At 36.0% G+C, this 16,261-nt stretch overlaps 1 protein-coding gene and 1 pseudogene across 1 annotated transcript; one reads left to right on the plus strand and one right to left on the minus strand.

Moving 5' to 3' along the window:
• Positions 1 to 6,994: 6,994 nt before the first annotated feature.
• On the plus strand, positions 6,995 to 10,703 carry LOC121253064 (annotated as a pseudogene).
• A 1,763-nt stretch (positions 10,704 to 12,466) lies between these two features.
• LOC121253065 (pentatricopeptide repeat-containing protein At5g04780, mitochondrial-like) lies at positions 12,467 to 16,261 on the minus strand. The gene is made up of 2 exons (XM_041152960.1): positions 14,179 to 16,261; positions 12,467 to 13,391 (listed from the first exon to the last, which is right to left on the minus strand). Exon 1 carries the CDS (start codon positions 16,094 to 16,096, stop codon positions 14,636 to 14,638), a length of 1,461 nt encoding a protein of 486 aa, XP_041008894.1. The 5' UTR covers positions 16,097 to 16,261; the 3' UTR covers positions 12,467 to 13,391; positions 14,179 to 14,635.

Here is a 16,261-nt window from a genome sequence, read left to right on the forward strand (position 1 = left end):
TAATTAATTGTTGACATATCTTGCTTTGAGTTTAAAAAAGATAGGATAGCCTCACATATCTCGTCTCCCACTACTGGCCAATATCTTTGAAAAAAACAAACCCCATATCCATCTGGGTCAAGAGCTTTGTAGGGACCCATTTGGAAAATTGTCTCTTTGATTTCCTCTTTGTTGAAAGGTAACAGTAATCTATCATTCATTTGTTGAGTGAATTTTCTTCCAGTTGCATTGAGAAAAGTCTCAATGTTAGCAAGCTTAGAGGTTGTAAACAAGACCCTATAGAACTGAGTAAAAGCCTTCCCCATCTGGTTAGTGTCTGATATCTTACACCATTCTCATACATGATTTGCACAACTGTGTTTCTCTTCTTTTTTTGACTCGCACATAGATGATAATATATTGTGTTTCGATCCCCTTGGTGTAGCCATGTCACCTTAGCTCTTTGCTTCCATTTTAAATGGTCCCTTTCAAGCAAATCATATCTTTCTTGTTGAATCTGTTTCATCTGCTGTACTGAGTCTGCTGTGAGTATTTGTTGCATTTGTTGCAATTTGTTGGTTTTCTGAAGTAAATTTCCTTTTGCCTCATATGCTTTTTTATAGCTCCATCTTTTTAACTCACTCATGCAACTCTCACGTTTTTCCTTTATGTTTTACAATCCACATGAATTTCCTCTCACTTGCTGCCATGCCTTTTTTATCACATCTTCACAATCAGAAAATGTGGACCATCTATCTTTATATCTTCTCAATTGAGTGGTTTTGTTTGCTTTATTATATTGCTGGCCTAGTGACATTAAAATAGGACAGTGATCAGATGTAGAAGTAGCCAAAACTTGCACCTCACCTCCACCAAATGTTGCACATCATTTAGAATTTGCAATTGCTCTCTCAAGCCTCTCCTTAGTAAAGGATTGGTCTGATTGATTATTTGTGCACGTGTACTTGCCTTTTATTAAGCCTAAGTCAATAAGTTTGCAATCTTGCAACACCTTTCTAAATATTTCCATCTGTTTTTCTTCTCTTCTAGTCCCTCCATACTTCTCACTTTGATATAGGATCTTATTGAAGTCTCCTATATAAAGCCACCTTTTAGGATGTTGAAGTTTAAGGTTCTCAAAATACTCAATCTTTTGTACCTATTTTCTGTTTGAGGATGACCATAGGAACATGTCATCATCCAAGAGAAGTCTTTTTTTATCAATCCAGGAGTTAATGTGCCTCTGTGAATAAGTCTGGATTCTGAGTCTGACATTCTCCTTCCAAAACAAAGCCAATCTTCCACTCATTTCTACTCCTTCAACTGAAAATAAACCTTTAAAACCCAACCTGTTTTTTATAGTCTCTGGCTTATTCTTATGCATCTTGGTTTCCATAAGAAACAAGATACTAAGCTTATGGGTCTTAACCAAAAGACTAAGGTCCCTAACTGTCCAAGAGTTGCCAAGCCCCCATCTTCTCTTGGTAGTTCCAACTTAGAAGTCTCATTTCTCCCGGAAGGGCTGATTAACAGCCTTCGCGGATATATTCTCTATAGATGCAATAGTTGGGTTTTTGCCCCTAGCATCCTGATTATTCTCCAAAGCAAAGAGAATATTTTCATCTTCTGTTTTCCTTTCCCTTGTGGCATAAGGAGTGGTAGGTACCTTCTCAACATTAACATGTCCCCTTGCGAGGCTCTTCCATTTATTTACACTTGTCTCATAAACCTGTTGTGATATACTATGATGATATTGATCTATCGTGCCCTTCTCAGTACTAGGCATCAGCTCTGATGTGGAATCTGTAACAGGTGTGTACAATGTGTTGTTTTCCTTATCCAGAGCTAACATAAGTAAAACATGCTGCACTTGTGTTTTTGTCTTACTATCCTTCACGTCTTCATGTGGTGAGAGCTGCAACAAAAGCTTGCTTCCTTCCTCGCTTATAATACTACCAGTTTGTATAAGACTCTTTTCCTCTTTTTCCTAGCCTTCAGACCTGTACATAGTGATGCTTGCAAATTGTCTGCCTGAACTACTACCATGGCTTGAACTGGTTCTTGAACTAGTTAGACTTATTCTTGAGTTAGTAACCCTAAGGCATGTTCCATATTGTTTTGTACTAGTCAGCTTGGATGTATCTAATTGAGTATTTTGACCTGCATAGCCACTTGAAGCATGTTTATTTACTTCAAAAGTAAAGCAAAACTTAGGGAGTTTTTCATATTTGAATTGTACAAAACCTCTATGGCTTAACAGATCCATCACTTTTCCTCTTGCCAATGGTTTCATCAAGTCCACTTCGATAAGAACTCTTAACCATCTTCCCTAACAATTTTCATTGATGTCAACATCCACCTTTAAAACGGTACGGATCGAGGATCCAATTCTACTCCCAACTTCCTTGTTCATGCATCTCAAAGGTAAGTTATGTAGTTGGACCCACATATTAGTACGAGTAAAAGTCAGTTCATTTGGTGGAGTGTAACCCTCAAATTTTTTTAAGCATAGCAAATTCATGTCAAATATACATGGATGACCCTCCCATATCCTATTTAATTCAGTTTTAGATTGAAATTCAAATATGTAAAGATTCTCACCCACTTCTATGATCTTGGTACCAATACAGAATTTCTCAATCTTAAACATAGTATTTTTGAAGGCCTCTCTGTTAATCTTCTTATCAACTATTACTTTCCTTACTAGACAAAGCTTATCTTTATCCATAGTTTCCTTGATATCCTTTCCCATAATAACAATTTCATCCTTTTTTTTTCCTCTGTTAATGAGAATTTGTCCATAATTCAGCTATTTCTTCCGTCATCTTGTACCCAGTCACGGTTTAACTGTTCTTGTGTGACGCTCAATTCTAGAATTCTAGTTCTCTTCACTAGAAATTACTCTTAAGTGAAAAAACCTTCCACCAAGTGAAGGATATTATTCCTCCTCGCTAGAGCACTCTAGAAACAAGAGGAAACCACGTAATATTTTTCACCAACCTATTATTTGATCTACCACTCACTATCTTTGATTATTTAAACCAACACATCTTTTGAGGCTTCTGTAAATTATTTGCTTTCAATTTCTTATATTATCTTCCACCTATTTCTTCCTCCCAAGTGGAGCTAATTCTCAGGTGGGGTCTCAAATTTGAAAAAAACTCTTATGATAAGATAGATGTACAGATGATCGATGTAGTATTATTCATCATGATCAGGCACGTTGTTGTATCGCAAAATATATTATTAACATTATTTACTGAATATCAATTTTTAATGATACAATATATATATATATATATGTAGAATGAGAATATAATATGCATTCATATTTTTTAAACAATTTAATAATTATTTATCTACAATTTGAGGGGTTCATAAATAATAACAAAACACGCTTCATGCAGACCGTTTTTCTTTTTTCAAGGTTCGTACGTAGATTACATGGTTCATGTTTCAACCATATCCAAAACCTGACGTCGGCCAACATGCATAAAAAAAAAAAATAGATCAGAACATATGAAAGACAACTTACATTATATATAGATCACGCAGGCCAGACTGAAAAAAACCAGAGGCATTTCGAAAACAAGTGGCGCAAAACAGTGGCTGAATGTGTCTACTAACAAAGAGAACTAGATTTTATTCTTCCAGCTGGATGCTACGTAGCATGCATGGATGGTACTCCCACCCTGAGCTCTCGTTAGTTGATTTTATTTATTTTTTATATATTTTTTTAATACTTTTAAATATATTTTTTATAAAATAAAAGTTTACAATATTATTAAAAAATACATACTTAATTATTAAGTAAAGATAAAATAATAAAAAAAAAAAAAACTCAACGATAGCCCCCAGCTTTTTCCTATTGTTATCTATACCCCAAAAGAAAATGTTTGGATGGGCGTTGTATGCATTACTTTCAAGTAATGTTAAACACAGTTATTAGTTGTATAAGCGTAGTATATATCTTTTAAAAAATAATGAGATTATTAAAATAATAATTTTTTTATATAAATTTTATATTTATTATTTTTTAAAAAAATAAAACTTCGTACAGTCTTTAAATAGAGACTGCATTGAAAGTTTAGTTAAAGAAATCATTGGACATTGTAAACATAAGGTTTCTTCTCTCTCTCCGTTTTTTTTTTTTTTTTTTTTATTTAAATCATTCAAATAAAAAAGATGGGTTTCATCAAACATGAGTTCACCTTCAGTCTCACCCAATTTGTTATTCCCACATGGCTTGAAATGCTCGACCTACCAAATAGCCACGACCACATCAAAAGAAAATCAACTGAAAAACAATGTAACTTCTTTTATGTCAGAGCCTAATTTGTAATGGAGTAACGTCATATGGAAAAATACAACACGAAAATGTAACAACATATGGTGACAATAACTGCCATTGATCATAACTAGATCAGCTATTGGGGTGGGCCTCTACATTGGGTCTGCTGGACCCATTCCTTTGCATTCAGCCCAATATCATTGGGCAGACGAATTTATAACAATGCAACTTCTTCCATTGCCAGTGTCTAATGTCTAATTTATAATGAAGTAACAGGGCGTGTGGGGGACAGATACGACACCAAAATTTTTATCAACATATAGTGGTAATGACTGCTATTGATCATAACTAGAGCTACTGGGTCGGTCCATGTGCACAACCTGCCTGGCCCATCCATTAACTTAAGGATATGTCCATTTAGCAATACCATTATTTTCAAATATTTTCATCTCAAACATCTATAAAACACATAATACTTTTAATTTTACGTTTTTAACTTTTTCATCTAATCATTACTTCAGTATAACTTTTACAAAATCTCAAACAAAATACAAAAAACAATACTACCATTTCAAATTTCAAAACAAAAATTATATTAAAATAAATTATATTCAATTTTTTCTCTTATATTTCTCAAAACCCAATACAACATTTTAATTTAAACTATTTCATTACTATTCACATATATATTCAGATATTCTAAATTACTACTATTGATCATAGCTAGAGCTACTAGGTGGGCTTATGTATACGGCCTGCTTGGTCCATCCTTTTGCATTAATAGAAGTGCTATAGTCATATAGAGATTCTACAAAAATAAATTCACAAATTGACATGGTTTCATAAGATATATTAGATTTATTTTACAATAAAAATAACTTTATAATCTAACGTATAATATCAAATTACCTAAATTTATAAATTTACTTTATAAAATCTTTTTGTAATTAAAACATTCCTACTCTACTTGACAGATTGATGGATAAGCCAATCTTAAATTAAAAGGCAAGCGGGATGAACATATAACAACGACATAGAGTGGATGTGATTGCAATGGGTCATCTCTAGAACTACTAGGTGGGCCTTTGTACCCGGTTTGCCCGACCCATCCGTTTGTACCGGCCCGATATTATCGGGCAAAGAATGGATACACCAATTTTAAATTAAAAGGAGGATAGAGTACTCGGTTCGTAGTATATATACAGCCGCTGCCCTTTCGGTTGCTTTGCTTCTAATACAGTATGGAAACAACCTTCTCGCGTCTCTACATATATCATGTATTGCCTTTGATTTCTCCAGATTTTTTGGCGATACTGTAAGGTTTATACTTGTTGGCATCATCATGATTAGGTGAAACATTTTACAACACTGCAATATCATTCTTTGAATCTTTTACTTGAATTCAAAGAAAATAGTACGTAGGACCAAATACATGAAGTGGGTCTCCATTTTGGCATGCAATTTCAATACTAATTCAGTCATTATTTGATAATCCCTTGTTTCAGTTACCTTTTTATTGGGGTTTGGAGGAGTCTGGTGGCAGCCATGGTCGTTGAAAGGGACGTTAAACCTATATCACTTAATGATAATTAGTGTTCCTTGTGCATTAAGAAAACTGAAACTATAATGAAAGCACAAGAACGTATAGAATTAGGATTGATTTGGATTCAGAGATGAGATGAGATTGTTTTAGATGAAAGATGAAAGTTTAAAAAAATATTATTAGAATATTATTTTTTTAATATTATTATTATTTTAGAATTTAAAAAAGTTGAATTGATATTTGCAAAAGTTGAATTGTTTATTATATTTTGTGTGAAAATTTAGAAAAATTGTAATGATGAAATAAAATGAGATAAAACACTTTTTGAATCCAAATAGAGCCTTAATCAATCGTCTTTAATTGGGCTTAGAATTAGGTGCTCATGAATTCTTGAAATAGCAGCATCTGCTTCTTCATTAAGATCAACAAAATTAGGAACAGAAAACAGAAGAGAAAGGACAATACCTACACTTACGGCTTATCTTGAAAATAAAACATTCGATTAATAACGTAGAAACAAAGAGACTGGTTTTTCAAGTTCTCTCTCTCTCTCTCTCTCTCTCTCTCTCATATTCAGAGGCAGATAAAACATCTGGCTGATCAATATCCTTGAAGAGTTTGATCTGTAAAAGACGTTTTCTTTGTTTAAGGGTACCCATCAGTGATACCAACATGAGGTCTAAATTGTGACGTTGAGTACAAGTTCTAATTCATTTCTTGGCACTACAAAAGCATTGATATTTACTGATCTGTCACAAAAATTAAAGAAATAATAGATTAAAGAAAATAACATTGTATTACCGAATCCAATCTTGAAGTATTTGTCATAATTAATAAAAGCGAGCAGCAAGAGAGAGATATTTGTGCCAAAAGGATCTTGTCATTTCTTTTATATATAATGACGCACTCCATTTATGACAATGTGCTTTTTTTTTTTTTTATCTTTTTAAGAGGACGGTATCTCAATTTTATTAATTACTTTCACTTATGACTAAGGAAAATCGTGATTACAAACACGATACTTGGGAGGTGCATCTAAACTATAAAGTGGCATCAAAACTATTATAATCATATAATCCAATTACACGGCCAAAATAAAGACTCGTAACCTAAATCAGAACACACCACAGAGATGGTAACCTGCAAGAAAAACAAGCACACAAAGAAATAGTGGATCTGACTTCAGTGAAAATAGTGGATCTTATCTCAAGGGAACTTGCAAAACAAAGTGACGACCTTGAATTCCCACGGTCCAAACAGCGCTTAAGTACGTAACAAAATGAAGAAATATCGAGCAAAAAAAACTGAGAGAAGAAAAAAAGACATGGAAAAAGTAGCTGGGAAACAAAAAATATAAATTTATAAGAAATCCAAAATTCTATAATGGATAGAAAATTCAATTGGTCGTTAGTCTGTCTATATTGTTCTGCTCCCTCGCTGCGCTTTCAACCTCCCTCAACTATCATCTTATTCTGCAAAGCTCCTAATACGGTCTGGTATTCATGCTCTCTCTCTCTCTCTCTCTCTCTCTCTCAAATGCATTCTTCCTCTTTGTTGCATAAATTGATTCATAGCTCTGATATCTGAATGGAAGGATTTGGTTTCTGGGTTTCTTGGTCTCAAGTATGATCGCTGTTTGCATGCTATTATGAACAACCAAGTATTAACAAGCAACTCCTTGTAAAACCATTAACCATTTCTTGATTTATCATTTTTTGAAGTTCACAGTTTTCTTCCAATTATTCGTGCACAGATGTTGCAATGTTCTTTTTGTAATAGATCAGTATGAGAGGAGCAAAGGGTGCTGCTTCCGGTGGTGCTTTTGAGGCTCGACATCGTTTATCTTCATCAGTGTGAGTTTTTTATTTGCTTGAAATATATGCATTATTTACATTGGTATAAGAAAGTTGGCTACTGTAAGCATGTAACTTCCAGTTTTATGTCATTATTTTCTTCTTAAATCACTTCATTAGGTTCGTGAATACGAGTTCGATTCAATGATTACATAAACCTTGATGTGGCCGATGCAGGGCACTGTGTACAATCGCATTATAAGCTTGGAAACATTTTTCTTTCTTTGGATCCAAGTTATACTCTCTTCTCTCCTTTGAAGATCAGGTTCCAAATATTAGGCTGGGAGTGTATCTGAAAAGTTGTGTAATAACAGATGAACTGTTCATCACATCTCATTTCAAGAATCTAAAATTAGCTAGAAACATGACATTTGTGATTTCTTCCAGAAAGTAACATTTTGCAGAAATGATACATTAGATGATGAGCACAAAAGTAGTACATACAATACAAGCAAGTAAATCATGAATACAACAAATAAAGTTTGCTTTTCTTGATGCATTTTTTCATCAAAATATTTTTTTCGTTCTTCTTTATGAACTAATCTTTTCGTTTTGTTTACTAGATTTGTAATTAAATTTCTAACTTGGAACAGTGAAGAAGTTTATAAGAGAAGATTTCAAAAAAGCAAAGCTAAGCCTTTCCATATATCCATTCAAGATAGAAATTCAAGATGCAAGTTTGCTCTGCTTAAGCTTGTGCTCCTAATTATCGTATCTGGAACACTTGTAGCTTTCCTATACTCTCCAGAGGCTTACAATAGCAATCAACTACCACATTCTGGCTCTGGGTATGTAATGTTCTACTCCCGAATGTGCTGTTACTGATATCTGATGTTTTGCTGTGTGATTACTTTTCCAGTTTTTTTCCCCTTGGCAAAGGATAAGAGCCAAGGTATGCACACGAAAACAAAATGAAGAATAATATTTGTAAGCCTTTGACCGTCATTCTTTTATATTTTTTTATGCGGCATCAAATGATTGGTAAGTAAATGAAAAATAAAAAAGAAAATAACTTCATTTGATTCCACATCATCAGACGATAAAAAAAGTAATGATTAACTTAAAAACAGCAATTTTCAAACGCAATAATTGCCTAGAGTAGAAGATAAAATGATGTTTACGGTCATATCATAGACTATACGAGGATCGTACACTCTTTTTAAAAAAATAAATAATTATAAAACTCATATAAAAAAAAATTAATTTTTTTCAAAAAAAATATACAGCACTTATATAACACATTACTGTATCTAGCATTAACCGTCGGTTATTCACTGAATATAGCAAAAAATGAAGTAATCCAAGCCAAGTTTTGTTGACAGGTGGATATGGGGCGGTCCAGATCCTCGTTATCTATCAAATCTAGACGTTGCTTGGGATGACATCACGAAAGTTCTTGAGAAGGTGACTGAGAATAGTGAAAATTGGGGAATTGGTATTTTGAACTTCAATGAGCGTGAAGTCAATCATTGGAAGCAGCTCATTCCTGATGCCAAAAGCGTTGATCTGCAACTGGACCATGCAGCAAAAAATGTGACATGGGAGTCCTTATACCCAGAGTGGATAGACGAGGAAGAAGAAACTGAAGCTCCAATTTGTCCATCTCTCCCAAAGCTTAAACCCCCCGGAATACGACTCGATCTTATAGCTGTTAAGCTTCCATGTCGGAACGAGGGAATTGGTCCAGAGATGTGGCTCGTTTGCATTTGCAGCTTGCAGCTGCTGATCTAGCAGCCTCTTTCAAAGGCTTGTATCCTGTGCATTTGCTCTTTATTACCAAGTGCTTCCCACAACCAAGTCTGTTTTCTTGCAAGGAACTTGTTTCACGTGAGGGGAATTCATGGTTATACAAACCAGACTTGAATGCGCTAAGACAAAAAGTCCAGCTCCCAGTTGGCTCTTGCGAACTTGCACTTCCTTGCAGGGGCAGTGGTAAGTGCTAATCCAAAAATATTAATTTTTTTCTTAAACGATGTTACGAAAGCAAATTTAACATATACATCAATCAAGTCATAGGTTTGTTTTGTAAAATCTCTGTATAGATATAACACTTAGAAATGCAGATCTGGTTTACTCAAAAAACATGCACCGAGAAGCATATGCAACGATTCTGCATTCAGCTGACGTTTATGTTTGTGGAGCCATTGCTGCTGCCCAGAGCATCCGCATGTCTGGCTCCACAAGAGACCTTGTTATCCTTGTGGACGAGACAATCAGTGCATACCACAGGAGTGGACTTGAAGCTGCAGGCTGGAAGATTAAGACAATCCAGAGGATCAGGAACCCAAAAGCTGAGAAAGATGCCTATAACGAATGGAATTACAGCAAGTTCCGGTTATGGCAGTTAACAGATTATGACAAGATCATATTCATCGATGCTGATTTGCTTATGCTCAGAAACATCGATTTCTTATTTGGGATGCCAGAAATATCTGCATCGGGGAACAATGGCACACTTTTTAACTCTGGTGTAATGGTAGTTGAGCCTTCAAATTGCACTTTCCAGCTTTTGATGGATCACATCAACGAGATTGTGTCCTATAATGGAGGTGACCAAGGATACTTGAACGAGATCTTCACATGGTGGCATAGGATTCCAAGACACATGAATTTCTTGAAGAATTTCTGGGCTGGTGACGAGGAAGAAGTTAAGCAAATGAAAACTAGGCTCTTTGGCGCTGAGCCTCCAATTCTCTATGTTCTTCACTATCTGGGGGTGAAGCCATGGATGTGCTTCCGTGACTACGATTGTAATTGGAATGTTGATATATTACAAGAGTTCGCAAGCGATGTCGCTCACCAAAAATGGTGGAGAGTGCATGATGCAATGCCAGTTCTGTTGCAGCAGTTTTGTCTGTTGAGATCGCCGCAAAAGGCACAGCTAGAATGGGACCGTAGGCAAGCCGAGAAAGCAAACTACACGGACGGGCATTGGAGGATTAAAGTAAGGGATCAACGCGTAAAGAAATGCATAGACAATTATTGCAACTGGAAGAACATGTTGAAGCACTGGGGCGACGCAAATTAGACCAATTGACAATCGAGTCTTTTTCTCGAAGGCCATTGTGACTTAATGTGATTCGTCAGACTATAAAATTACTTCTATTGTAAAATAGATTTAACGAATCAAATAAAATTATATCAATTTGTAAGATTACTTTTACGTAATTCGTTTGTAAATGTAGCAGTCCTCATTTTGTTAAGGTCTTTTTATAAATTGACAATTATGATTTTTTTCATGTTTATTGATACGATATACCGTGTCGGATCATGTGTCAATAAATAGGCTTACAAATTGCTATCGCCTTTCATACTATTGATTTATTTGCATTTCATACGAATGAAGACTCATTTTCTTTTCCATTTATAGGCAATCCATGTTGAGGTTCCAGTCCATGATATTATTATTTGGATTGGAAACTGGCTTTGGAAGTTGTAAAATTCATGCAAAGGTTGTTAGAAGTTATTGTCTGCTACAAACGTCTGAACAATCGAAACGCCAAACAGGCAGTCATCAGCCCATCCTTTCCATTGACGCAACGCTTTTTGACCCAATCAAAAGTTCAAATGCTAGTCAAGAAAGTGATGCATGGTCAATTTCGGACTATTTTATCTCCATGTCATCTTGTGAAGATCTTCACTACCTCACCAACATTGTTGCTCCACCAATACAACCATCCCCTTACATGGAATAGGATCGACTTAAATTCCATCTCCATCTTATATATACATATATTGTGATACCCCCCATATCATAAGGATAATGGTAGGTGGTGAATGAGATTTCACATTGCTTGAGAATGAGAAGTTCTTGTTCTTTATAAGGTTTTAATAGGACTTCAATTATATTATTGACTAGTTCTTTTAGAGTATAGATCATGTGATTTGGACCTTCCATTAGGGCGTTACAGATATACTCTCCAACTTATCTGATTTCATATGTTTGATCAAGTTCGATCTCACTTGCTCTAGACTCCTTCGCTAATTCGAGTCAATTCAAATCCAATCTTGGTGACTTCTATTTCTTCTATTGCATTGGAGGTTCAAGATTTGACGATAAAAAATGAAATTAAGGTGATTCTCACTGGTTCGATCCCATCTAATATAAAGTTGTAAGATACTCATTTTTTATGGTATTATTAGTATGCAAGTATTGGAATGCTCTTTTGCTAATTTTGCAATTTCATCGGCTAGAACAAGAGGGTAGGTTTTTTCACAATATTGATTAGAGTTTTTGTCATCAAAGATCATTTGCATGAGTTTTGCATGGTCCATGGCGATTTAGCATGATAGAATGATAGTGACCCAAAAATTCCTTCAAATTTACTGACACTAGAATGATAGCATGATCATGGAGATTTGGCTTCGTTTTTTCTCTCTTATTTTTGGGGAGGTATATAAGTGCGATGTGAATTCTATCTTTGTGCCTTTCTATCAATGTGCAAGGAATGTAAGTTGTTAAATGGAGTATTTTGTACGATTTATCCATTGGTGAGTACTTCCGCTCACTCTTTTATCGAGTACTTTGTATCTTTGATTTTTTGAGGTATGAAAGTTTTAGTTTTACTTGCTGCTATGACGCCTCATCGAGTAATTCACCCTTTATACAAGTCAATTCAACCAAGATACAAAGGGATAGAGGGTGGAGAACCATTAAAAACACTTCAAACCAATAAACACACTGTTAGAAAATAAATAATAAATAATTTATAACGGGAAATATAGGGGAAAAAAACAAAGAGTCGATCCAACTGTATGGTTTCTTACCAAGAGGCTTACAAATGGGTTTTCAAATCTATGGAAAGGGAAAAGTAAATAAATTAAACTATGAAGTATTTCTCGATACATTCAATGACACTTCTGCAAAATCCTTGCACAGGAGTCGAAGTTAATGAAAAATTAGAAGTATTCAAAACAGTTAATCAGGCCTGCGAATACGTAGAATACATGCCAAGTTGCCCATTCCCCAATACTAGCACAATTCTATACTTACATAAACACTGAAATGGCTCTTACAAATTTGAAGAGTACTTATTTCCATTTTTTCCTCACCATTTCCCCACCAATACCCTCCATTCCCTCCCAAAGTACCGGCTCTTCATAATTCTCCAACACCTCCAAAAGTGGCCCCACCCCTAACTTTCCCTCTACTCCGAAGGCAGCACCATCTCATGGTAATCCATCCCCTCCAAAGGCAACCCCATCCCGTGGCCCCATTGCACCACAATGGGCAACACCACCCCATCATTCTTTCTACCCACCAACCTCCAGCAGCAAAACCGCCCCGTCATTCAATCTCACCTCCTTCACCAACTGTGACACCATCACCTCATCATATCTCTCCATCACCACCTCGATCTTGTTCCACCTCCACCAGGACACCATTCAAATATTATTGTAGTTGTCTTTGTCTCACTCTTGGTGGTCCATTCTTTCTTGCATTCCTTTCAGTTGTTCTGTGCTGCTTCATTAAGAACAGAAAGAAAGTTGGAAAACTGAGATAATAATTATTGAAGAACATAGAAAGGTCCAGGAAGCCATCATACGGGGCCCAAATGGCAAGTGAGCTAAGGTTTAATTGATCAAAGAGGACATGCCCATTGAGGAAGAGATCATGAAAAATGAGGGATCGTCCACATTTTAAATCTGCAGAGGATCATCTTCAAGCTATTAAAGCGGCAGCATCCTCTTCTGGGTCTATTCATTACCATCTTGAGCAAAAGGCCTGAATCAATGCCACACAAATGAACCGGAGAAGCAACAAATTGATTAATAATCCCTTCTATACAATTATTTTTTCATAAGATAATAATCGGAAATTTATCATTCTTACCCAAATTTGTATGTTTTTTGTTGGAATAAAAGTTGTTAAGGTTGTCCAACTATAGATCCATGTGTGTGTGTGTGTATATATATATATGTATGTATGTATGTATGTATGTAAGAAATACTGCTTGGCTGTAAGTATGGGGGGTAGCGAGTTTACCTTTCTACATTGAGTAATATTTCATGAAAAAAGAAAAAAAGATAGATCTACAAGATGAACAAAGCGCACAAGGCAACGTAAGGTTGGTAGTATTTATGGTGGGGGTTTCCCTTGCAAACTCCAAGCATGTATAGAATATCTATATAATTAAGATAGGTGAAAATACAAAAAATTATATGTCTGTGTGTGTATCATAAACTAGTGTGTTGTCATGTAGCAATCAATCTGTGAGCATATTCTGGCATGAATAACGAACAATATCATGAATTTAGCAATTAGCAGTCAAATATAAGCTTCCCTGATTTAAGATTTCCCAAATGTGGTGGCATACTATTAGTTTGAAAACTGGATAAGATGTGCCAAATTTGCCATCTAAAGGAAAATTTTCCCTAGAAATTCATGTTGGGAAGACACCATTCAGCCAGATTCATGTTTAAGGGAGATTTGCATTATAATACTGAATCAGGTAGCAGAATGAGTTGTCCAAGTTCAAATGAAACATTTACTTAAATGATGGGAAGCATACCATCAGGAATGCGAAGTAGTACAAGCCGCTTGCCAGAAGGTAAGAAATTGGCAGGACAAGACCTGACATTCAAGCAAATAAGCTGTGAACGAATGAATGCCCTAAAAGGTAAAGGATTCTTCTCAAAATAATAATAATATGGTATCTCTGGGCAGGTTAAGGAGTTTGCCTTGAAAGGAGGGGTCTGAAAGTCCAAAGCCTAGCCGACTTTCAATGTATAGATCGTCCGATAGCTTGTATATTTGTATTCATGGATCATGCTGACGTGCAAATTGTGTTTGCATAAATTGAATGAAGCCTCCAGCAGTGCATTATGCAACTAAAAAGATTTGGCAGTATTCCCAACCCCGATAACAGGTAGAGACATTAAATATGGTAATAGTCATGTTGCAAAGAACATTGAATTAGCAACCTACGGTTGTACTTAGAGGCAGTTTCCCAGTCCACAATCACCAGGTCATACTGATGCCTGTATTATCTTATCTAACATTTCGTGTAACTCCAGACTTTGAGGATGAGAATGGTCCCCTTGATAGAACTTACGGATTTTTCCTTGAATGGTTATCCAGCTACAACCAGGAGTTTTAACCAAACCCAATTTCCTCATCTTTACTCTGATTAGTGACACACCATCCCGTATGCTAAGAGAATCATAGATACTGCACAAAGCTATGTAGTTGCTAGAGTTTCTAGGCTCCAATTCAAAGAGCTGAAGAGCTGCAATTTCTCCAATTTCAACATTCTTGTGCATCATGCAACCTGCAAGTAGGGCACCCCAAACACTTGCTGTTGCCACCGGCTTGATATTTTTAACCAATGCAAGCGCCTCCTCTAGATACCCAAAACGACCTAAAAGATCCACCAGACAAGCATAGTGCTCTACACTGGGTTCCAATCCATAATCAAAACTTATTGAGTCAAAAATCCTCCGACCTTGATCAATAAGACCTGAGTGGCTGCAACTAGACAGAACTGCTGTTAGTGTGACACAGTTAGGTTTAAACCCACAATCTCTCATTTTCTTAAACAAAGCCAGCGAGTCCTCTCCTTTCCCATGAACACCATAACAAGATATCATTGTGGTCCAAGTTACCAAATTCAGCTCACGCACGCTCCTGAAAACCTTTTCTGAGTCATGCAAGCATCCACACTTTGCATACATATCAATCAATGAATTACCAATTGCAACATCTCCGTCAAATATGAAACTTTTAACTACTTGCCCATGAATTTCCTTCCCTTTTATCAAGTCTCCTTCCCCTCCGCAAGCATTCAAAATGCTAGGAATCATCATCGAGTCCATCTTCTTCCCTTCATTAAGCATGCCTCTGAAATAATTTAAAGCATCCGCATAAAAGCCAGCCCTACCAGAACCAGAAATCATCGAATTCCAAACAGCAGAATCTTTAGATGACATATTTGAAAATACACGCCTTGCATCAACTAAATTCCCACATTTTAAATGAAAATCCAAAACTGAACTTCCAACAACAACGTATTGCTCAAATCCAAGCCTAACCACCCAACAATGAAGCATCTTACCCAGATAAGCATCTCCGATTCCAGCACATGCCTTAAATACAGGAGGAAACGTATAATGATCAGGTCGAATACCCATTTTAACAAACTCAAGGAAAACATGAAGAGCATCCGAATAAAGCAAATTATTAGCATATGAAGCGAGCAAGATGTTCCAAGAATGCATATTCCTCTCAGACATATTGTCGAAGACTCGGCGAGCGTCTTGGAGAAAGCCACATTTAGAATAGGCCAGTAAGAGATCGGTTTGAAGGGTCACGTTGGTAAGGAAGCCATGAAAGAGGATTTGGGCATGGGTTTGCTTAGCTTGGGAAATTGCAGGGAGTAGAGCACATTTTCTCACAAGGGAAGACAAAGAAAACACAGTAGTGTTAGACATTTTTCAAGTTGTTAAATTCGAACGGTCACACGAAGATTTGGCGGGAAGAGAAGCGCGCTAACCTGTGACTTCCTGCTTCTATCTTCCTCTTCCATAGTCGACTAAAATCATGCCATGTCAATGACAGCTGGTTCCACTCGGAAGTAAAAAAAAATGGCAAGCATA

The sequence above is a fragment of the Juglans microcarpa x Juglans regia genome, chromosome 2S, assembly GCF_004785595.1.
Source record: "Juglans microcarpa x Juglans regia isolate MS1-56 chromosome 2S, Jm3101_v1.0, whole genome shotgun sequence".
NCBI classification, from domain to species: domain Eukaryota; kingdom Viridiplantae; phylum Streptophyta; class Magnoliopsida; order Fagales; family Juglandaceae; genus Juglans; species Juglans microcarpa x Juglans regia.